Genomic DNA, 23512 nt, shown 5'->3' with positions numbered 1-23512 from the left:
CAACAAAGGAATTCTGGATTTTATTCCAAATACTTCCTGGTTCCAGAAAAGACAGGTGTTTTGGACCCATTTGGACAGCAGCTGGAAGTATTTGGAATAAAATCCAGAATTCCTTTTTGTTGCAGTGGGACTGGTTCTCCTTCATTGGCTATTAGGAGCGACACTGGTTCCTGCTGAAGTAACATGGATTCACCAGGAGAAAGTCCTGTCAGACAAATAGGATTGAGTTTTTTGATTGGGAGACTAGGGAAGTGGTTCGAGGAAGACCACTCGATGTGATTTACTTGGATTTCAGCAAAGCTTTTGATACGGTCACACATAGGAGGCTTGTGAATAAAATGAGAAGCTTGGGAGTCAGCACCAAGGTGGTGACGTGGGATTACAAACTGGTTGACTGACAGGAGACAATGAGTAATGGTAAATGGAACCTGCTCTGAAGAGAAAATTGTGTTAAGTGGTGTGCCACAAGGACTGGTGTTGGGACTGGATCTGTTCAATATTTTTGTGAGCGACATTGCAGAAGGGATAGAAGGTAAACTTTGTCTATTTGCAGATGATACCAAGATCTGCAACAGAGTGGACACACCTGAAGGAGTGGAGAGAATGAGACGAGATTTAAGAAAGCTTGAACAATGGTCAAAGATGTGCCGCTGGGATTCAAAGCCAAGAAGTGCAGGGTCATGCATCTGGGGTGCAGTAATCCAAAAGAGATGTACGTGATGGGGGTGAAAGACTGATGTGCACGGACCCAGAAAAGGATCTTGGGGTGAGAGTGTCTGGTGGTCTGAAGATGATGAAGCAATGTGACAAGGAGATAGCTAAAGCCAGAAGAATGCTGGGCTGCAAGGAGAGAGGAAGGCCTGAATGGTGGAATATAAATCAAATTAAATCAGATAATAGTATTTGCCACATTTTTGCTTGAAGTTCCTAGAGAAGTCTATGAACTGGAACAGTTATTTCTTGCTTGGCTGTCTCAATAAATTTATGTAACCCAACAACATCCTCTCCAGGGTCATCTTCTTATTGAAGATTAAATGGCATTTCCCTCGTCATTTTTTAAACAAAAGAAGGGCTAGACATATCTTCAGCCCCTCGCTATTTGTGCATTATTTCTTCTATCCAGGTCCCTGCCGCTGAAACAAAACAAGCTTTTTTTCTGTGCAAACCTACATCTTTGAAACTCCTTATCTCTTGTAATCAAATCTATAGATGATTTCCACATTTTTTATATAAAGTAATGTTTGGCTTTTTGGAAAAAGCTTTTGCATTATGTTCATTGTATGTGTTTTCTTTGTAAACTGCTTTGGAATCTTCCCAGGAGAAGCAGTCAAATTTGTAAATAAAATGTTCTCCTGGCCGGTATATAAGAACTTTTGAATAAACAAATAAGACCTGTGGAGAGCTCTTCATCTGATACATACCGCCTTCCTCAAACCAAATCTATGATAAAAATGTAATTTGACGATTGTGAACCCTCCTAAGAATCCAAGAAAATTATGGGAGAGCCTATCTTTGGACAAGGATGACTCCATAGGGAGAGGATGAATTTGGGTTTAGACTATGTTGGCCGTAGCCTGAGAAGGAGGAATAGTACTTTGAATATCCAACCTGGAAGCTATGGTGTCGAAAATAGAAGACATTTCTTTTAATGGTAGAAGAGGTAGCTATTTTAGCATATTGAAAACATTTTTCCACAGACTCCAATTACATTTTTCCTCTACAGGGTGGTGTTCATAAGAACATAAGAACATAAGAAAATGCCATACTGGGTCAGACCAAGGGTCCATCAAGCCCAGCATCCTGTTTCCAACAGTGGCCAATCCAGGCCATAAGAACCTGGCAAGTACCCAAAAACTAAGTCTATTCCATGTAACCATTGCTAATGGCAGTGGCTATTCTCTAAGTGAACTTAATAGCAGGTAATGGACTTCTCCTCCAAGAACTTATCCAATCCTTTTTAAACACAGCTATACTAACTGCACGAACCACATTCTCTGGCAACAAATTCCAGAGTTTAATTGTGCGTTGAGTAAAAAAGAACTTTCTCCGATTAGTTTTAAATGTGCCCCATGCTAACTTCATGGAGTGCCCCCTAGTCTTTCTACTATCCGAAAGAGTAAATAAACCGATTCACATCTACCCGATCTAGACCTCTCATGATTTTAAACACCTCTATCATATCCCCCCTCAGTCGTCTCTTCTCCAAGCTGAAAAAGTCCTAACCTCTTTAGTCTTTCCTCATAGGGAGTTGTTCCATTCCCCTTATCATTTTGGTAGCCCTTCTCTGTACCTTCTCCATCGCAATTATATCTTTTTTGAGATGCGGCGACCAGAATTGTACACAGTATTCAAGGTGCGGTCTCACCATGGAGTGATACAGAGCATTATGACATTTTCCATTTTATTCATCATTCCTTTTCTAATAATTCCCAACATTCTGTTGTTTTTTTGACTGCCGCAGCACACTGAACTTAGTGGGAAGAGCCACCCCGATACCAAAAATGAACTGGCATAGCCAATGGAATTTTTGGTTTTGTAGGGATAGCCTGAAGTGAAAATACAGAGTCCGATTTCTCTGCGCCAAAAGATTTGTCGCAGCATCATTGGGTCTGCCATTGCTCTACTAGATGACAGTACCAATGAAAAGTCGGTGATGAAAAGAGATTCTGCTGACAAAATAGTTCCTGTGCCGACCTCTTTTCTGAACCCTGCACCAATAAAGACTTCTTGTGCTCCTCTGCATTAACAGTTTGTGGTGGTACAGCACCAGCAGCCTTCTATGCTGAAGGATGAGACTTCTCTCCCTGTTTGATGGAGGGGGAACAATGTCTGCATCAAAAGTGCATCAACTTAGGGTGCTTAACATGAAAGGACTCTGCTATTTCAATTTTATTTTTTTTAGTTTAGGCAAATGTCTCTTTTTCCATCAATAAGCAGAGCTGAATTAGCCTGGACATGTGGAGATATCATCTTAGAGGACTTAGAAAATCCCTAAGTGTATGATATCTATATGTTCTAGCCCTTGGGGAGATAGAAGCAGAGGCTATGCAATTAGAAACATCAGGTAAGGGATATCTTTGCACTGTTCAAATTACACCTTCTGAATCGTGACATGGCAAAGTCAAGAGAGACCAAGTCAAACTCAATTTTTGCAAATTTTAAACAAATGAAAATGAAGAATTTTTTTGGAAACTTATGAAAAAAATAAAAAATGAAAGAGAAAAATAACAAAAACATTTCACAAAAAAATCTAAGAACCAGCTAAGAGAGGGAGAGTCAAAAACTATGTCCATTTGCCATGAGTGGCTGAAAAGATTGAGGAGACTGGCATGGCAGGCAGCTGCACAGAAAGGCCCACACGTGCTGAGAAAAAACCGGGTTTTCTTTCTGAGCTCTGAGAGAGCTCTTGGTGCCGTTGGGATGGCTTGCCCATGGAGACTGTTTTAAGCCATCATTGCTGCTTTTTCTAGCTCCTAATTGTTAGTGAGCCTGGTGAACGTGCATACAGCCCAGAGGAAGATAGCACAAAGTGACTACTCACGCAGCTTTATTTCACTGTCATGTGGCCCAATCCAGGCATATGTTGGCATGAACGGAAGCAGTGCCACTTGTGCATGACAAACAATCATACAGTTTCACATTCTTACCCCACTTTCACCTAAACATGGGTTACAAACGCCCATCACCTTCACTGAAGTCAGAACAGGAATGAAAGCAGCACAGTAAATAATACAATAAACAAGCAAAAAATGATTTTAAGCATCTTGATGCAAAATGAAACAAATAACCAAAATAGTTGCAGGAACTCAAGGAAATGTAGGGGCTGTCAGTCTGTCCTTAAAGCGAGGGAGTGGAAAGAAGTAGCAAGGGAAACATGTACAGAGCTAGGGGAAGGAGCCAAGCGAATAAAGCCGGGGGTGGGGTGGTCAGGAAAAGGGGGAAGGAGGGCACCAAGGCAGGAAGATCACGAGAGCCACAATATATCACAGCTGAAAGAGAAAGTTGCCAAAAGCATAGTAAAGTAAAATCTCTTTTGACCTGAAAGAAGTGGGGTTCATTCTGTATCTGGCCCTGACCCAAGGCACTACCCATTCACACAGCACTGGGTCTCACTCCTTCTCCCCTTCAGCAGACTGAGAAGGGGATCAGGTAGAACAGAGCTGTTGGGTTTTACATCTAGAAAAAGCCAAGTGCATGAAAGGAGCAGCGCAAGCAGCAAGACTGGTGAGGTGAAATGGCAAACCAAAGATAAAAGTCATATTTTAGCCAACATAAAACAGCATGAGCGGTGGTTCGTATGGAGCAGCAAATCCCAACTTAAAATTAAACTCTAATCACCCTCCAGCAGTTCCTTATATATCCAACAGCATAAAGGGATGAAGTAGTCAGAACGACACAAGACAGCTAAAGGGACAAGCTCTGTCCTTATACAGAGAGAAGTTCGGAAATCCATCCCCAGAGCCAGAGGAGCTGTCACACCTTGCCAACTTCTAATGTCCATCGTGCGTCAGTGAAGAAATAGCCAGAGAGTTCTGGGAGGCTTTCTGAATTATGATGTTTAAGCATCACCTAAATATTGTACAGATTCTCAGTCTTAGCTAAGGGCCAGAGGGGACCCATCCTCAGTTCATACACTTGGATCTTAGCCCTAAGAGATGCAATCAGGAGAAGTGTTTTTCTGACCCTAAACTGCACGAGTCACTCAGGCTATGAGCCCTGCTACTTCACCCATACTGAAAATATCTTTCTGAGAGGTAAAAAGACACTACAGGTTAATTAGGGCTTGCAGAGTCTGCTCCTCCAGCCCTAGTGTTCACATTTACACAATTGTAAAGATATCCTGCCAAAACGCTTGTTCCAAGGCTTTGATACCTCACCCTGAGAACACTGAACATAGTTTTTTTTACTGGTCCCAAACCGGCCTCTTGCTGTCATCAGCATAAGTCTGAATCCCACACAAGCTGTATGCACACCTCCTGAAACCCAGCTTCCAGTACTTGACCTATTCACTTCTAATTACATTGAACAGAAATGCAGTCACATCACACGCTAAGAGGATGTTTAAGACAATTACTATATTCAACTGTGTTTAATCTCTACATACAAGCCAAGATATTTGCATCCAAATGTTCCATTCATTGACAGTAAGTTAATATGTACAAAATAAAACAGATAAAAATGAAACAAACAAGCTAAATATGCGTTTAAATTGGCTACAAAAAACTAAAGCAACACAGATTAGAAATACTCCTGAGAAGGCAGGAGATTAGACTTTCCTCAGAGACACTGCAAACTTGAAAGGCCTTTTCAGTTCACAAACTAACAGCAGCAGCAAAAGATGGTAATGCCATCCAGTAAGGGCCACTGCCGAGTTCCTGCACTTGGGGCCCAACATATCTGAGACTACAGCGATTGATGATACTCAACTGCTCTACTGACTTTGGATAGGCATCCACATGTCCTTGAGGGTTGCCAGCAATCACCTTTAAATCTCACCTGCTGTACCATGTCCAGTTACCCTCCCGAAACAGCCAAGGAAATCCACAGAAAGAAAAGCAATTGTTTCACTCAGCCAGATATGATATCTTTCATGACTATTTATTCAGGACTTCCAAAAAATCAAACTTATTATTGGTTCTTGGGAACCACTGAATAACAGACTATAAAATAATAACCACACCAAGTGATAAGTGCAACGAATATTCAATGACAAGAAAGATTTTAAATCTCTCCTCAAGCCCTAGATTTGAATTTCTAGTACTGTTAGTTAATGAACATAACATGCCATCCTGAGTCAGACCGAAGGTCCATCAAGCCCAGTATCCTGTTTCCAAGCCAGGTCACCAGTACCTAGAAGATCCCAAGGGGGTCGATAGATTCCAAGCTGCTTATCCCAGGAATAAGCAGTGGATTTCTGCAACTCTCCCTTAATAATGGTTAATGGACTTTTCCTCCAGAAACTTGTCAAACCTTTTTTAAACACAGCTAGAGTAATAGAATTCACCACATCCTCTGGCAACGAATTCCAGAGTTTAATTATGCATTCAGTAAAACAAATTTTCTCTTACTAGTTTTAAATGTATAACCTAATAACTTCATTGTGTATCCCCTGGTCTTTGTACTTTTGAAAAGAGTAAACAACTGATTAATGTTTACTCATTCCACTCCTTATTTTATAGACCTCTGTCATATCTCCCCTCAGCCATCTCTTCTCCAAGCTGAAGAGTCCTAACCTCTTTAGCCTTTCTTCATAGGGGAATTGATCCATCCCCTTTATCGCCCTTCTCTAATTCTGCTATATTGTTTTTGAGATGTGGTGACCAGAACTGTACACAATACTCAAGATGAGCTCGCACCATGGAGTGATAGAGGCATTATGATATTCTCTGTTTTATTCTCCATTCCTTCCCTAATAATCCCCAGCATTCTGTTTGCTTTCCTGGCTGCTGCTGCTGCACAATTAGATGAAGATTTCATCTTATTTTCAACAATGATGCCTAAGATGCTTTTCCTGAATGATGACTCTAATGTGGAACCTTGCATTGTGTAGCCATAATTTGGGTTACTTTTCCCTAAATGCATCACTTTTCACTTGTCCACATTAAATTTCATTTGCATGTTCATACTCCCAGTTTTGCAATGCCTCTTGCAATTTCTCACAATCCTCTTGTGATTAAACAACTTTGAATAATTTTGTGTCTTCGGCAAATTTGATCACCTCACTTGTTCCCATTTCCAGGTCATTTATAAAATATATTAAAAATCAGTGACCCCAGAACAGAACCGAATGACGGTATATAAAACTTGATAGATAAATAAATAAATACATAAAACTCCACTATTCATGATTTTTTTCATTGGAAAAATTTACCATTTAATCCTACTCTCTGTTTCCTGTCTTTTAACCAGTTTGCAATCCATGAAATGACATCGCCTCCTATCCCATGACTTTTTACTTTTCCTAGAAGCCTCTCATGAGGAACTTTATCAAACGCCTTCTGAAAATCCAAATACACTACATCCACATGTTTAACAACTCCTTCAAAAAAGTGAAGCAGATTTGTGAGGCAAGACTTGCCTTGGGTAAAGTCATGCTGACTTTGTTCCATTAAACCATGTCTTAGATTTTTACTAATAGATCTGAAATTTCATTTTTGAGTTCCTTCAGAACCCTGGGGTGTATACCATCCAGTCCAGGTGATTTACTACTTTTCAATTTATCAATCAGGCCTACCACATCTTCTAGGTTCACCGTGATTTGGTTCAGTCCATCTGAATCATTACTCCGGAACTGGTATCTCCCCAACATACTCTTTAGTAAAAACCGAAACAAAGAAATCATTTAATCTTTCCGTGATGGCCTTATCTTCTCTAAGTGCCCCTTTAACACCTCGATCATCTAACGGTCCAACTGACTCCCTCACAGGCTTTCTGCTTCAGATATAATTTTAAAAGTTTTTACTGGGAGTTTTTGCCTCTACGGCCAACTTCTTTTCAAATTCTCTCTTAGCCTGTCTTATCAATGTCTTACATTTAACTTGCCAATGCTTATGCATTATCCTATTTTCTTCTGTTGGATCATTCTTCCAATTTTTGAATGAAGATCTTTTGGCTAAAATAGCTTCTTTCACCTCCCCTTTTAACCATCCTGGTAATCGTTTTGCCTTCTTTCCACCTTTCTTAATGTGTGGAATACATCTGGACTGTGCTTCTAGGATGGGTTTTTTTTTTTTTTTTTTTTTTTTAACAATGACCACGCCTCTTGCACACTTTTTACCTTTGTAGCTGCTCCTTTCAGTTTTTTTCTTACAATTTTTCTCATTTTATCAAAGTTTCCCTTTTGAAAGTTTAGCACGAGAGTCGTGGATTTGCTTACTGTCCCCCTTCCAGTCATTAATTCAAATTTGATCATATTATGATCACTATTGCCAAGTGGCCCCTCCACCGTTACCTCCCTCACCAAATCCTGTGCTCCACTGAGAATTAGATCTAAAATTGATCCCTCTTTTGTCGGTTCCTGGACCAATTGCTCCATAAAAATGTCATTTATTCCATTCAGGAGCTTTATATCTCTAGCATGTACCGATGATACATTTACCCAGTCAATATTGGGGTAACTGAAGTCTCCCATTATTACCGCACTACCAATTTCGTTAGCTTCCTTAATTTCTCTTAGCATTTCACTATCAGTCTCACCATCTTGACCAGGTGGACGGTAGTATACTCCTATAACTATAGTCTTCCCCGACACACAAAGGATTTCTACCCATAAAGATTCAATTGTGCATTTAGTCTCATGCAGGATGTTTTTCCTGTTGGACTCTATGCCATCCCGGCCATAAAGCACCACACCTCCTCCCGAGTGCTCCTCTCTGTCATTGCGATATAATTTGTACCCCGGTATAGCACTGTCCCATTGGTTGTCCTCTTTCCACCATGTCTCTGAGATGCCAATTAAGTCTGTCATCATTCACTGCTATACATTCTAATTCTCCCATCTTACTTCTTAGACTTCTGGCATTAGCATACAAACATTTCAAAGTTTGTTTTTTGTTTGTATTTTCATTCTGCTTTTTAATTGATAGGGATAAGTTAGAATTTTTTAGCTCAGGTGAGTTTTTAGTTACAGGCACTTGGACTACTTTTCTTATTTTTGGAACCTCACTGTCGGGATGCCCTAATTCTAATGCATCATTAGTATCCTTTAAAGATACATCTCTCCGAACCATGCGCTGCTGAGCAACTGTCGGCTTTCCCCTTTGTTCTAGTTTAAAAGCTGCTCTATCTCCTTTTTAAAGGTTAGTGCCAGCAGTCTGGTTCCACCCTGGTTAAGGTGGAGCCCATCCCTTCGGAAGAGACTCCCCCTTCCCCAAAAGGTTCCCCAGTTCCTAACAAAACTGAATCCCTCTTCTTTGCACCATCGTCTCATCCACGCATTGAGACTCTGGAGCTCTGCCTGCCTCTGGTGACCTGCGCATGGAACAGGGAGCATTTCAGAGAAGGCTACCCTGGAGGTTCTGGATTTCAGCTTTCTACCTAAGAGCCTAAATCCAATTATCTTTCTACCTAAGAGCCTATATCCAATCCAAATCCAATTAAGCTTTCTACCTAAGAGCCTATATCCAATTATCCGGATATAACTTATCTGGAGAATTTAGAAGGGATACTCAACAGCACAGCTATGCTGCTGAATAGAACCGGATAAGTTATATCCAGATAACTTTAGAACTGCTATTAAGCAGGTCTAACTTAGGGGGTCATTTATCAAAATGCACTAAGGCATTTTCGCATGCGATAGCACCATATCGTATGGTGCGATGCAAATTTGAAAAAGAGGAGGAGGTAGGGGCGGGAGTGGGCTGGGTTTACCAGTTTGCGAAGTCCTATCACACGGACTTAACGCTGATGTTAGCTACACCTTTTTCAGTAGTGTTAAGGCGTGCGATAGCTTGCGTTACAGGGCGGTAAGGTGTAAGCGCATTTTGCGATGTCTCCTGAAAGGCCTGTTTTAGTAGGTGTAAAGACCCCGGAGCACCCCTAGGAGGGAGGGAGGGAGGGAGAGAGCGAGAGAGAGACAGCGAGAGAAACTAGCCATAATGTCCTCTCCCTAGATAGGTATTTGTATCCCTATGGGAGGCCCACCTAGTCACTCGAGGTGAGGGTTTAGGTATTAGTGTAGGGGGTTAGTGGCCACTTTGACATTCACGTGAGACGTACGAACAGAACAGTGGTCTCTTGTGAAGATTTGATGACCTTCGGGGAGAGGAAGCTCACCCAAAGATGAGATTTGTGCAGTGTTCTCTCCACCTAGCTTGATGTTACCCAAGTAGAGAGTCCATCAAGCTAGGTGGAGAGAACACTGCACAAATCTCATCTTTGGGTGAGCTTCCTCTCTCCGAAGGTCATCAAATCTTCACAAGAGACCACTGAGAGTCCATCAAGCTAGGTGGAGAGAACACTGCACAAATCTCATCTTTGGGTGAGCTTCCTCTCTCCGAAGGTCATCAAATCTTCACAAGAGACCACTGTTCTGTTCGTACGTCTCACGTTGAATGTCAAAGTGGCCCCTAACCCCCTACATAATACCTAAACCTCACCTCGAGTTACTAGGTGTTAGGAAAGCTCTGTGATAGAGCTGGGAGTTAGCAATCTGTTATGAATCTGATGCTTGATGGGCAGAGCAGTCAGATAGGAGGAGCAATCTGTAGAGAAAGCTCTGTGTAGTGGGCTCCTGGAGAGGGAGGAGTCAGCAATCTTGTAGTCTCAGATATCTTCTTGCTAAGGAGTTAGCAATCTGTTCTAGATTTGCTACGGAGTTGGCAATCTGTTGTGGGTTAGACTGCGGAGTAGCAATCTGTTATAAATCTGATATAGTTGTGGGTGGATCCCTGGGCTGATGGCAGATGACTACGCCACCGGGAGGATACCCCGAGTGGAACCACTGACTAGGCTAGAGTATGGAGACAGGCACACATTAGTTCTTTTATTAAACAGGTTATTAGAAACCACCAGAGGTGGCAGTAGTGAGCTGATATACCCGGCAGGGCAGTAGTCCCTCAGGTACTGGAACAGCGATCCAGAATGGCTGAGCTGTTGAGAAACTGTAGAAAGTGAGTAGGCAGAGTTCATGAACAGAACTAGATGACAAAACTCACGTAAGGTCTCAAGGAAGCTCAGGAGCTGGAAAGGTTTAGGCCCTTGAGTAGTGAGTACCTGGTTCCAGGGAAAGCTCTGAGAGAGCGATGGTAACTCACAATTGTTTGTAGCAGCGATAGCTTCCAAGCAGTAGAGAATCTTCAGAGTGTCCAGGAACATGGGCCCTCGAGGAGTGAGTACCGGTTCCTATCTGTAATCTGAAAATAAAGAAAAGAGCGAGGCTCCCGAGGAGCGGGTACCTCTGGTAAATCTGAGGAGGCAGAGTAGCTTGGATAGCCGAAGCGAGTCCGTATCCGTATGCTTATCCTTGCTAACTCCGTTTGTGAGCGTTTTCAAAGACCTTTAAATATTGGAAGCAGATGAAGTCATCTCAGGGAGACGCCCCTGAGGTTCGCACCTTTGCTGGTACAAGAGTCGGGACGCGCACCCTAGGCATCAGGACAAGATGGCGGAGTTGCAGCGTCGAGCCGGTCCGGGGTCGCCGGAAGGAGACGGCAAGGAGATGCCGCGGCAGCAAGCCGTCCATCAGACCCGGAGGGAATCGCCACAGAGGTAAAGAGGGCGTCGAGCAGCGACGGATGCAGCACTAGGGAGAGGGCATTAAGGCTAGGTTCTCTCTCTCTCCCCATTAAAAATGGTCCCCCAGTGGTTGTATGCAGGAAATACAACAGGTCTGGCATGTATCACAAAGTGTGAAAACGTTATTGCAATTTGCGCTAACTTAGCTCTTCACATAGGTATTAGCGCAAATTGCAAAAAACTATTTGCATAAACCACGCCCCTTTTGCTCTCGCATGCGATACTTATTGCATTTTGATAAATCCAGGCCTTATTTGGTTAAGGCTAAATACAGGCACTTACCTGGTTAAGAGAACTGGAGAAATTGCCCTGCCTCGTTTCACCCATTGCCCACCCCCAAGATATTCAGCCAGATAAATTCTTATCCAGCTAAATGAACAAAGCCAGATATTCAGTAGCGTTAAATATCTGCCTCCACCTGTCCAAAATGAATTTTAAGGTCATCTTTATAGGCTCTTTTAGATATTCCCTCAGCCAAACAAGTCAGATTAGCTAAATCCTATGACAATTTGTTTGTGCTGTCTGAAGCTCGCCTCTGGAGCTCCTTGCTTGAAAATCTTAAAGCAGAAGGTAAATTGTTCTTTCCTGATAACTTGCTTTCCATGAGTCTTGTTAGACCAGTCCTTACATTTGGAGATTTACCAACTCCTCAACTGAAGGAGGGCCACCCCCTTTATGATCTCATTCTTGGCTATAAAGGGGAAAGGATCATAGGCTCTTGTTGGTAACCTGACAAACCAACTGGACAAGGATCCCCATTTCAGCATATGTAATTATATTTCTGCCCCCTCCCCCCTCCTCCAAGGTTATTCTCCTCTCATGGGAGGGCAAAGAGGGGAGAGAAAAAAGGAAGCGAGAGAGCCAGATTACCTTGGATGTCTCTGCCTGTGGCCCTTGTGTTTCTGGTTGAGACCTGGACTGGTCTAGCAGGATTCAAGGAAAGAAAATCATCAAGTAAAAACAATTTTACCTTCATTTTCCTCCTGCTAGATTAGTCCTTACACTTGGGAGGAACAAAAGCTACCCCTAAGCTGAGTGAGAGGAAGACAGAACTGCCTTCAGAATTCCTGGCCTGAAGGCCATTTCCTTTTTAGCCTGTACTTCCAGCCTATAGTGCTTGAAAAATGAGAGCAGGGAAGACCAGGTGGCAGCCCTGTACATTTTGCCCAAGGTGACACCTGCACCCTCGTAGAGGTGCTTGCCTACTATTAAGGATGTAGACTGAAGAGATCACTTCTTTAATTTATCTGACTATCGTGGCTTTGGAGCCTGCCTCTCTCTTTCGCGGTCCCCCGAACAGACTTCATGAAAGAGTTCATTACCTTTAAGGATCTTAATGTCATTGGCGCACATCCAGTAAGCATAGGCTGTCAGTGATACTGCTTGATTTACGTGCAAGGAAACTCTACCTTCAGGAGGAATGAGGGCACTGGTCGAAAAGTAACTGAATGAGGAGTTATAACTAAGTAAGACTCCCTGCATGAGAGAGCCTGCAATTCTGAAATGTGTCTGGCAGAGCAGATTGCTACCAAAATGTTAGTAATGCCAGATCCATAATGGATGCTTGCTTCAAAGTTTCCTCCTACTAGTGCTCTAAAGACCAAGACCCACTGAGGAAAAATTGGTCAAAGGGTGGTAGTATACATTTCACTCCTTTTTCAAAAGTGCACCACATCTGGATGTGCAGCTACCTAGGTAACTTTAATGAAATTCCTATAGCAGGAAATAGATGCCACTTACACCCTTAGCGAATTAAGTGCTAAGCCTTTATCCACACCCTTTTGCAAGATGTCTAGAATTTATGGGATATCTGACTTCCATGGGGAAGTTTTATGCTCCTGGCAGCAAGCTTCAAATAACCTCCAAACTTGAATATAGGCTAATAAGGTTAAAGTCTTAAATGCTTTCAGCATGGTCATCATGACTACTTGGGATAACTCCTGCCTCGCAACTGTGCCCTTTCAAGGACCAGGCTTTAAGACAATGGAGATGAGGCTTCCATTGATACTGGACCCTGCCACAGCAATCTTTATTTTCTGGGGGAGTTGCAGGGAGAACCCTTCTCGGAACCTTATTAGGCATGCATACAAAGGCCTCCTTGACCAAGCCAGGGCTACCGATATCACCTCCGAGGAGTGATCCTCTTTACAACTTTGCCAATAAGAGGCCAAGGTGGAAATACATACAGGAGCTTGCCCTTTGGCCAGGGTCCGATTAGGGCTGAATGAAGAACCTGTTTTGATGTTGGCTCAAGTTACCTTCAAGTCCACAGCTGGATTTCCTCATTGCTCCACTATCATCTGGATGACATGCTGGCTAAGTTTCCATTCTCCTGGATCCAGCTTGTTTCTGCTGAAAAAGTCTACTTGAACATTTTATTTTCTTGCAATGTGAAATGCTGATAACTGGGAAACAGGTTCCTCTCTGCCCAACTGAATATTCTGCTCACTTCCTCCACAAGCCAGGGGCTGAGTGCCCCCTTGTTTGTTCACATATGCCATTGGAGTGGCACTGTCTGAGAGGACTCTTGACTACCTTTCTCTTTATTTTTGGTAGGAAGGCCTGAAGTGCTAATTTGATGGCCCTTATCTCTAATCTGTTTATTGACCAAAGAGCTTCCTCCTCGGACCAGCTCCCTTCAGCCAAATGGCCCTAGCAGTGAGCTTCCCACCCAATCATACTGGTATCTTGTGGTTAGAACAACTCAGTCAGGCAGTTCTAGTCTACCCTTTCTATAAGGCTGAAGGAATCCAGCCAACAATCCAAACTTCACCTCCCATGAAACCTATAGGCGACAATTGTAGTCCCAAGGGGCAGGAGACCAACGGGCTAGCAGCAAGTATTGCAACAGGCACATATGAGTCCTAGCCCAAGGAACTACATCTATAGTAACTGGATACAATCCAATACCCTAGGACAACCTATGTGGCGAAAAATTCCTACTTTCTCTATTATTTTGGTGACCCGTTTGGGTGTAAGGATCACATGCCTGGCCATCATGTTGAGGACTGTACCTAAGAACTAGTGATAGAGGGTTCTAAATTACTCTTTGCATAGTTCACGACCCAGCCCAGTCTTTCTAGAAGCCGTGGCTAAAACTCATCAGTTCTCCTGGGTGGTTTTTGCTCTGATAAGCCAATCATCCAAATAAGGATGTACCATTAATCTCTGCTTGAGGAAAGCTGCTGCCACAACTACCATGACCTTGGTAAAGGTCCTTGGGGCTGTTGCAACTCCGAATAGTAAGGACTAAAACTGTGATGGCCTAGGACACAAAAATGAAACTAACTTTGGAAAGAAGTTCTGATGGCTAAATGGAGGTAGGCCTCTGCCAGATTCAATGATGCAAAAAACTCTCCTTTTCTTACTGCTGCAATGACTGGAGGTGTCCATTCTAAAGTGGGAAACCCTCAAGCACTGGTTGACCCCTTTTAAATCTAAGACAGGACAAAAGGTACCATCCTTCTTTGTAACTACAAAATAAATTGAATGTGTTTCTTGCCCCCTTTCCTGGGAAGGGATCTGGAGCTATGGCCTCCAAGTCCTGTAACCTTTGCAAGATCAAGCTTTCTATCTCTCTTTTGATTTGTGAGCTGCAGGGCGAAATCATAAAGGCATTTGGTACTGGGAAGACATACTCGAGTGCATATCCCCATAAAATTCTATCCAGGGCCCACTGGGGCGTAGTAATCTGGGTCCACTCTGCTTAATACTGCGATAGGCATCCGCCTACCATTATCACCACCTGAGGACCCTCTGGATATTGTTTTGGAGGGTAAAACACTTCCTGCAGCTGCAGGTAGGTCTCCCCTAGATCTCTTGGCCCCTTGTATGAGGTCACCAGCCCTGATGGTTTACCTTTGCATTGGTACTTGAAAATGCCACTATCTAAGCTCTTCCGTGCTTGACCGGCCTCTATCCTCCAGGAGATTTTTGGGTTTGGAGTCCTCCAAATCCTTTCCCAATTTTTCTAAATCTTCTCTGAATGTTAGCCCCCCCACCTCTACAGAGGCATGACTTGGATGCCGAGTCTGCTGCCAAATTATGAAGCCAGAAGGAATATCCTGGTTGCAACCTCAGAAGTGACTGACTTAGAAGAAAGCCTAATCAGATCATAAAATTGTATCTGCCAGAAAGGCCACTGCTAACTCTAGGCATGCAGTTTGGTTTTTTTTTTCTTTTGGGCAACTGCTGAATCCAGCATAAGGCACCTTGCATTGTCATGGCGTAGGCCTGGTTCAGGATCGCTTTAGTCTTCCTGCTTGATGTTCCATTAGGGCTGGCCCACCTTCTTCCAGAATGTTGGTTCCACAGGCTACCCTTAGGATTGGCAATAGCTTATTCTTTTCCTCTGCAGGGAGAAAGTACAATTTTCCCATGATTCTGCCTCCTCTCAGTCCCACTCTTCCAGTACCATGTAAGGAAAATGTTCTTGAAGGCTTCCTTATCCCCTGAAGGATAGGAACACCTTCAGCTGGGTCTTCTGCTTTGATGCCTGAGATCTTCAAGGCTACTTGCACACTACTACTGAGGGCTGAAAGCTTCTCTTTTCAAAATAGCCTCACTATTGAGGAATTCTCCACTGATGAGCACTGTCCCTCCTCCTGGGAGTTTGGGGGTGCACTAGGCTCTGATTCATTCACCATCCAACACTCTTCTCCAGAGTCCATTGTAGCTATAACAGCAGGTAGTACTTTAATATTAAGCATATCCCAGAATGTTTAGGGGCTTTGCTCCTAGCAGGATCTAGCCTGAGGCTTTGTCCTGGAAAAATCATCCTGTCTCCAAACCCTTCCCCAGAGTCCAGTTAGAGGGGCTACCGGGCCTGATTACTTTAAAGGCAGAGTATGTTGTTGGTTCCATCCCCTTCTGTGGTCCTTCCATACCAGAGGGAGGTTTTCACTTGGCCCATCTTGGAGGTGCCTGGTCTGGACCACCATCGCAGGCCAGACAGAAAGAGCTGGCCACACTGTAAACCTTTTTGGACCTTCAGGATAAACACCTGTACCTCGCAGAATTTTTTAAAATAAATGCTTCTTGCCTCACTGGAGAGGCCCTGAGTGCCTGACTCTCACACAATATGGTATGGTGCAGTTCTTGTGACCTCCAAGGTCACACTGTAGTTGGCAGCCCTCCTACTGTTGTGTTCTCTCTTCTTTTTTTAATGATGCTTTATTCCCCCATGCAACAACTTGGGAAGAACAGAGACAGAGTGCTAAGGCAACAGAGAGAGATCTTGTCCCTAGTTACTTTTTTCTTTTTTTAAATAGGGCTAAATCCTCTAGGATCCTGTACGCTCTAAGGAGTGGGGGTCCTCCGAGGCAGGATCATAGGGATCCAAACCTGGGTGCCTACAACCAGGATTCCACCTGGAAGGCAGCTCTATTACAGAAAGCAGCCCCAAGTGACCACTGACCCAGGAGCTAAGGGCTCAACCAGACCGGGACTGCACCCTTGCTCTGGGAGAATCTGAAGAGTCAGTTTACACTTGTCTGCAGCTGCAGGCAACAGAGACTACTGGTAAAGGCCTACAACCACTCTCCCTTATGGCCAAGAATGAGGTCATGAAGGGGTGTACCATCAGTCTCTGGAAGCTGAGGAGCAGGGAAATCCCCAAGTGTAAGTACTGGTCTAACAAGAGGAAAGGAAACCTGTTTCTAGATTTATGAAACTGCTCAAGGTATATATTTTTGAACATGTATTTGCTGAGCTGAACTGAGAGTGAAACACTGGCTGACTAGAAGCACTAGTCATCACATTATATCTAAGATGTTCTTTTATCTGAGTTTAGGGCAAGGTTAGGTCTCATTAGGATACTGCCTTATATGATGTTAGTTTCTTAGCGTCCAGTCAGATGAATCCAGAACAAGTAGGTTATGCACCTCTACCAGTCGATGGAGACGGAGCAAACTGATGTCACAGTATATATATACCCCTGAGTGACATCAGCCTGCCAGTATTCTCCGTCTCCAGCAGATGATGGATGTGCATCTCCCTACTGGGGATTGCTTCATTTTGAAAAAGGAGAATTAGCTGCTTAAGTGGTTGAAAGGCAGCAGGTGCAGGAAGCTAAGCATATCGGTGATGGCAGATGCCCTCTCCCCCTGGAGACCGTCTCTGTACTTAGCCAGGTAAGGCTGAGCTCAGGAAAGTTTTAAAAAATAAATATATATTTACAGAGACTTAAAAGGAGGCTTTTGTAGCGTAGGGCTTCCTCCTTTTTCCCGGTCTCCGTGCTCGGCATGCCGTTCGAGGGACATGGACAGCCTGGTGGGTTGAGCAGCCTCTGTACGTTAGGCCCCGTCTGAGGCTTTTTTGCCGCACTCTGCATGGTAGACCACAATGGCATTTCACGTGCTAAGGCTGCCCTCTACAGGATTGTCGGTTCGGCATCGCGTCTAGTTGCATGTCCAGTTGTTGGATGCCTAGTCAGGCCTTGAATTATGTGCGTCTTTATGTTCATGTATTATTGACATGTATTCTTGATGTTCATAATAATAAAAAACTTTAAATGACAAAAAAAAAGATTGTTTTACAGCACTTATTTTTGGGATGCCTAGGCATTGGGACACCTAGGTGTGAGATGCCAAAGGGTTGGATGCCTAGTATTTTTGGATGTAAAAAAAAAAAAAAGTCTAGACGCACACATTCGGCCACCACTCAAGTGTGCTGTCGGCCATAATGGCGTCTATGCCTAAGAAACCTAAGCACCTTTCTCTTTGCACTGCCTGTCACATTAGGGCATCTCCGCCAGGAGTGCCCACTAACCCGTGTCAGCGCTGTTTGGAGGCTCAGAGAGAATTGCCTTCCTCTGATTTCACTAAGCCTGGCTCTTCCCAGCCAGATATAAGCCTGGGTGCAGAGGGCTCAGGTGGGCGCCTGATTTTGGAACATCCCTAACTGGTTCCTCAGCAGGGGACGGTAGCTCAATGAGTACTCAAGTACCTCCTGGATTGGATGCTTCTACCTTTTCATGGGTAGTTTTTCCAGGGACTGCAATCCTTTCTCCAGGTGCAATCTTCAGCCCTCTCTAATAATCCCAACGCAGAGTTACAGGTAGGAACCTTACCTGGACCTACTGTTAAGCAGCAGAGTACTGCTAGAGTTGCAGTGGGACTTCCCAATGGAGGTCCAGATGGCATGGATGATGATGCCGATTCTCTCTTGAGGATGGTGAAATTCCTCCAGGCTTAGAACCATATAGATCCATGCTACAGTTCTTTCCTAAAGATGAACTGCCAGCTCTGATTTCCCAGACCTTGAATACTCTTCGCCCGACTGTATAGTCCTACCTGCAAGTATTGGACTTAATAGCAGCAACCCTGGAAGTGGTTCCTGTGGGTGAGGACGCATATGTATCCTCTTCAGTGCTCCCTGCTGTCTTGGTGGAACCCGCAGTCTCAGGACTATTCAATTCGGCTCCTCCTGCCGATGGAAGTCTCCTCTCAACTGCAATGGTGGCTGAAGGTGGATCTTCTAAGGAAGGGAGTTTCCCTAGCACCACTGGACTGGCTAGTACCAACAACAGATGCAAGCCTCCTTGGTTGGGGAGCTGTCAGGAGATGACAGCGCAAGGACGCTGGAATGCAGAAGTCTCTCTCTGGAACATCAATTGACTGAAAGCCAGGGCGGTACAGTTGGCGTGTTTGCAGTTCAGTAACAAGCTGCAGGGTCAATCTGTCCAGATAATGTCGGAAAACGCAACGACTGTGGCTTACATCAATTGGCAGGGAGGACCCAAGAGCCAACAAGTGTCACAGGAAATAGATCAATTTATGAAATGGGCAGAATGCATCGCCAGATGATCTCCGCCTCACACATAGGAAAAGACAATGTAAGAGCAGATTTTCTCAGCGGGGAAAATCTGGATCCAGGAGAATGGGCTTTGTCAGACGAGGCATTTCAGCTGATTCTGGATCACTGGGGTCCCCTGTTTCTAGACCTCCTAGCGACTTCTTGCATTGTGAAAGTTTCATGATTCTTCAATCACAGGAGAGATCCGAAGTCATTGGGCATGAATGCCCTAGTGCAGGAGTGGCCGGAAGACAAGTTGCTGTATGCCTTTCCTCCATAGCTCATGTTGGGCAGATTGATCCGAAGAATTAAGGCACCACAGAGGGATGGTGCTCTTGGTTGCCGCAGACAGGCCCCGGAGGCCATGGAATCCGGATTTGTGGCGGCTCCTAGGGGACTCACCCTTTCAATTTCCGGCACACAGGAACCTGCTAAGTCAGGGTCCGGTTCTTCATGAAGACCTGAATCATTTTTGTTTTACGGTATGGCCCTTGAGAGGGCTTGATTGCAAAAATGTGGATTTCCACCTTGCTTAGAGCTAGAAAGTTCTCCACTTCCTTGGCCTATGTGCAAGTTTGGTGAGTGTCTGAGGCCTGGTGTGAGGATCAAGGTACGCATCCTCATTCGGCCAAGATCCCGCTCATTTTGGAATTTTTGAAGGATGGCTTGAATAAGGGTTGGGCCTTTGATTCCTTAAAGGTACAAGTAGCGGCTTTCGCCTGTTTCAGGGGCCAGGTGAATGGTAGTTCCTTGTCAGCTCACCCTGATGTGGCCCGTTTTCCTGAAAAGAGCGAAACATCTTCATCTTCCCTTGCGGTTTCCAGTACCCTTATGGAGTCTTAATTTGGTCTTGGATTTCTTAGCGGGTCCTATGTTTAGACCGATGCATAACCTGTCCTTGCGTTTACTGACCTTGAAAACGGTGTTTCTTGTGGCAATTTGTTCTGCGCGGAGAGTTTCTGAGCTGCAAGCCTTGTCTTGCCGGGAGCCTTTTCTTTGGGTGACTCCAGGGGCAATACAGCTGTGTACTGTTACTTCTTTTTTACCGAAGGTGGTTACTGAATTTCACTTGAATCAATCCATCTCCCTGCCATCTCTGGACAGAGAGAGAGAGAGAGAGAGACCCTTGGATGTCAAGAGACATATCATCTGGTATCTGGAGGTTACTGAGCCTTTACGGAAAACGGATCGCCTGTTTGTCCTTCACAGCAGTACTAAACAAGGAGAGCTGGCCTCGCGGGCTACAATAGCCTGCTCTATTATGGAGGTAGTCACGGCAGCATATGTTGATGCTGGCAAGCCGTTATCTAGTCAGGTTAGGCCTCAGGCAGTGTTACGGGCGGAAGTTAGGTTGCTGTTTCCCACTGACATCTGCCAAGCTGCAACGTCGTCCTCTTTTCACACCTTCTCCTGGTATTACCGTCTGGATGTGCAAGCCCAGGAGGAGGCAGCCTTTGCACGTGTGGTTTTGACAGGACCACAGGCAGCCTCCCACCCTATTCCAGAGTATCCCACTTATTCTGGATTCATCTGACTGTACGCTAAGAAATGAGAAATTGCTTCTTAGCTGATAATTTCCTTTTCTTTAGGACAGTCAAATGAATCCAGCTTCCCTCCCTTGGCTGCTGAATGATTGTGCTTTGGTCCTTTGTGTGACTATGTGTTACAGGGATTACTGGTAAGAGTTAGTCCAGACCCTAGACTAGTGTTAATACGTTTCTTGTCCAAGCTCAGTGTTTCCTGTTGGCGGAGTATTGACATGGTTATCTGTTTTTAATTAATTTTTTTGCTAGTTTGTCCACAGTTTGCTTTTGAAGAAAATACTGGCAGGCTGATATCACTGCAGGGGTATAGATACTGTGATGTCAGTTTGCTCAGTCTCCATCTGCTGGTAGAGATGCATAACCCACTGGTTCTTGATTCTTCTGACTGTCCTAAAGAAAAGAAAATTATCAGGTAAGTAGTAATTTCTTATTATTTTCGGTTGCTCTGTGAGTTTTTTGTTTTTATTTATTAATGCATTTTATGGATGTTTTATTGTTACCCATCTAAAATGTATGATAGAGCAGGATAAAAATGATTTAAATAAATCAATGTTAACTCGACAGCAATGAACAGGAACAGCTATTGTCTGTTGTCATAGTAACATGTCGCTATCCCACTTGGAAAGCATGGGGTTTATTTATTTATTTATTGTCTTGGTTTTTAAGAAAATCTCCCAACTTACTTTTTAAAAGTTCAAAATAAAGCAATTATATTTTTGAATACAAGTAAGAGGAGAAATTTTGTTTGTGATGGGGTACAAATCCATTCAGAATTTAATGCAACAAACAGAACAAAACTATTACATTTCAGGGGAAGGGTGGCTATAACACAACCTCGAGGAAAAAAAACTTAAATACAGTCTTTTTGTTGAATTAGAGGTATCTCTGCCGAAGGAGTAATACATTCACTCTTTGGTCCCATCTCAGCTTTAATTAAACCAGACTAATTATTCAGTATATACAAATAACTGAGCGTCATCAATGGAAACAGCAATGAGCATGAAGAGGTTCAAACTAGTCCCTCTCTGAAATAGAATTTTATTTAAAAAATTGATATTCTGCCCACATCAACTGTTTGTGGAGGATCACATCATAAAACAAGCAAAATACAAATCAACATAACCCCATGTAACTCCCTAAAATTCAATTAACAGCTGTTACATGGAGGCCTGAAGATCTTTTGTATTCTTTTGAACTTCTACTGAGCAATAACCCCTGCTAAAACCAATATATTAAACTGTTAGTTTCACAAAAGCTAAATACTGTGCTAGATATAAGCCTACTGCAAGAACATCCCAAAATTGCTGAACTCGGACCAGTTACAAACCAAATGCCTGTTAAACACCATTAAAGGCTTTCCTTCTTAATCTAAAACAAGAGGTCTGAGCTTCGGTCTTATTGTGAAGCCTATGAGTCCCTATTCCCAACCCCCCCCCCCCCCCCCCCGAGGATGAGACTCCCTCTGGGACCAACGCTTGCTCTCTGTGGACACAGAAGGACTCGTGTGACAGGCCTCAGGGCTCACGTTGGGATGGCTGCATCCACAGGAAGAGCTGGTCCCCTTTTGCCATCTCACAGTAACCTCACCAACCTTCCCACTAAAATGAACCAGGGGGAGCGGTCGTAAAACGGGTCCTGCCCATCACTGAAGAGGTCGCATCCCTCCTCCGTGCCGGCATCCGAGGCCGTGTCATCCACGAAGGCCTCATCGTCGAAGTCCTCCATCTCATCCTGCTGTTCATCAGCCAGCTCCGTGATGTCCGAGTCGGCAGTGGAGAAGGTGGGGGAGGGCGTACGGTCAGCGACGTGCTCATTCACGCAGCCGTGGAAAATGGGGGAACTAGACATCAGTTAAGGCAATACTGCAGAATGAGGAACACTGCCAGCATCAAGCAAAACAAAACCCAAAAAACAAGCCAAGAGGGGAGAGAGGCAGAAGACGGAGCAGAAAGCAAAGAAAAGGCAATACAGCTGGGGCATTCCTCACTACTTACTTAGGCAACACAGGAGCATTTTCTTCTGTTCTTTCCATTCAAATGTAGAAAGTCTAATAACTTAGCTGCAATATTCTCCAGCTTTACATCCACTTTATACAAATTTAGAAATATAATCCAGCGCTAGGCTAGCCTAGAAACAGGTGTGAAACTGCGGAGTGTGCAGTGTCAGCAGGTTTCTCAGTCACTGCTCAGCCTTAGTGACATTAAACAGAGCCGTAAGCAGGGACTGCAAGCCTTTCCCGGCAGAACCGGCTTTCCATCCGCTGCCAGCCCTTTGCAGCTGCCCCTCTTGCCTATCCCAAGTTACAGCCCTGGTGCTGAAGCACATGAGACACAGTCCCTTGGAATTCAATTACTCATTATAGTCAAATATCATCATTTCTGAATCCATGTCACTAAGAAAGCAGAGGAATCCCCGGAAATTACGCTAAAAAAGGCACCAAGTACTGAATAAAGAAACACTGCTCAGGATGAAATCAGCTCAAAGGAGCTTAGCAAGAGCAAACCTTCCTCCCCTCAATAGAAGGAAGATAAGGAAACATGAAATCGGGACTCTCAGTGCATTCTGCACCTTCGTTCCATCAGCTTACATTTGATAGGATGCAAATGAAGTGGCACATCCATGGCACCTACCTTCCAACCAGTTTGAACCAATGGAAACGATCATAAAACGGGTCATTTCCAGTCAGTGGGCCCTCACTCTCCTCCTGGGTATTGGATGCCATTTCTCCTGCCCGGTCATACATCTCCCTCATCTGCTCCAGCCGCTGCCTGCAGCACAAGCAAGAGTGGTGAGCGACAGACATAGGGGGAGAGTGGGGAGTGGGTGAGACACCCCCCACACACACATGGAGAGAGAGTGTATCGGGAGGAAGGAGGGAATAATGGAAAGAAACAAGAATCAAGAATGAATTATCAGAGGAAAAAAAAATCATGATGTTT

The 23512-nt window shown here is 44.1% G+C and overlaps 1 protein-coding gene across 1 annotated transcript in view; it reads right to left on the bottom strand.

The window, feature by feature from the left end:
* The window catches only part of KIF1B (kinesin family member 1B), a 231392-nt gene that overhangs the window by 65828 nt on the left and 142052 nt on the right, over window positions 1-23512 (bottom strand). Inside the window, 2 exon segments of the mRNA XM_029579260.1 lie at window positions 22165-22413; window positions 23204-23341. Coding sequence (XP_029435120.1) covers window positions 22165-22413; window positions 23204-23341 — 387 coding nt within the window.

Source organism: Rhinatrema bivittatum, chromosome 15, assembly GCF_901001135.1.
Source record: "Rhinatrema bivittatum chromosome 15, aRhiBiv1.1, whole genome shotgun sequence".
Lineage (NCBI taxonomy): Eukaryota > Metazoa > Chordata > Amphibia > Gymnophiona > Rhinatrematidae > Rhinatrema > Rhinatrema bivittatum.
The sequence above is the reverse complement of the archived record's forward strand: the minus strand, read 5'-3'. Positions and strand labels throughout refer to the sequence as shown.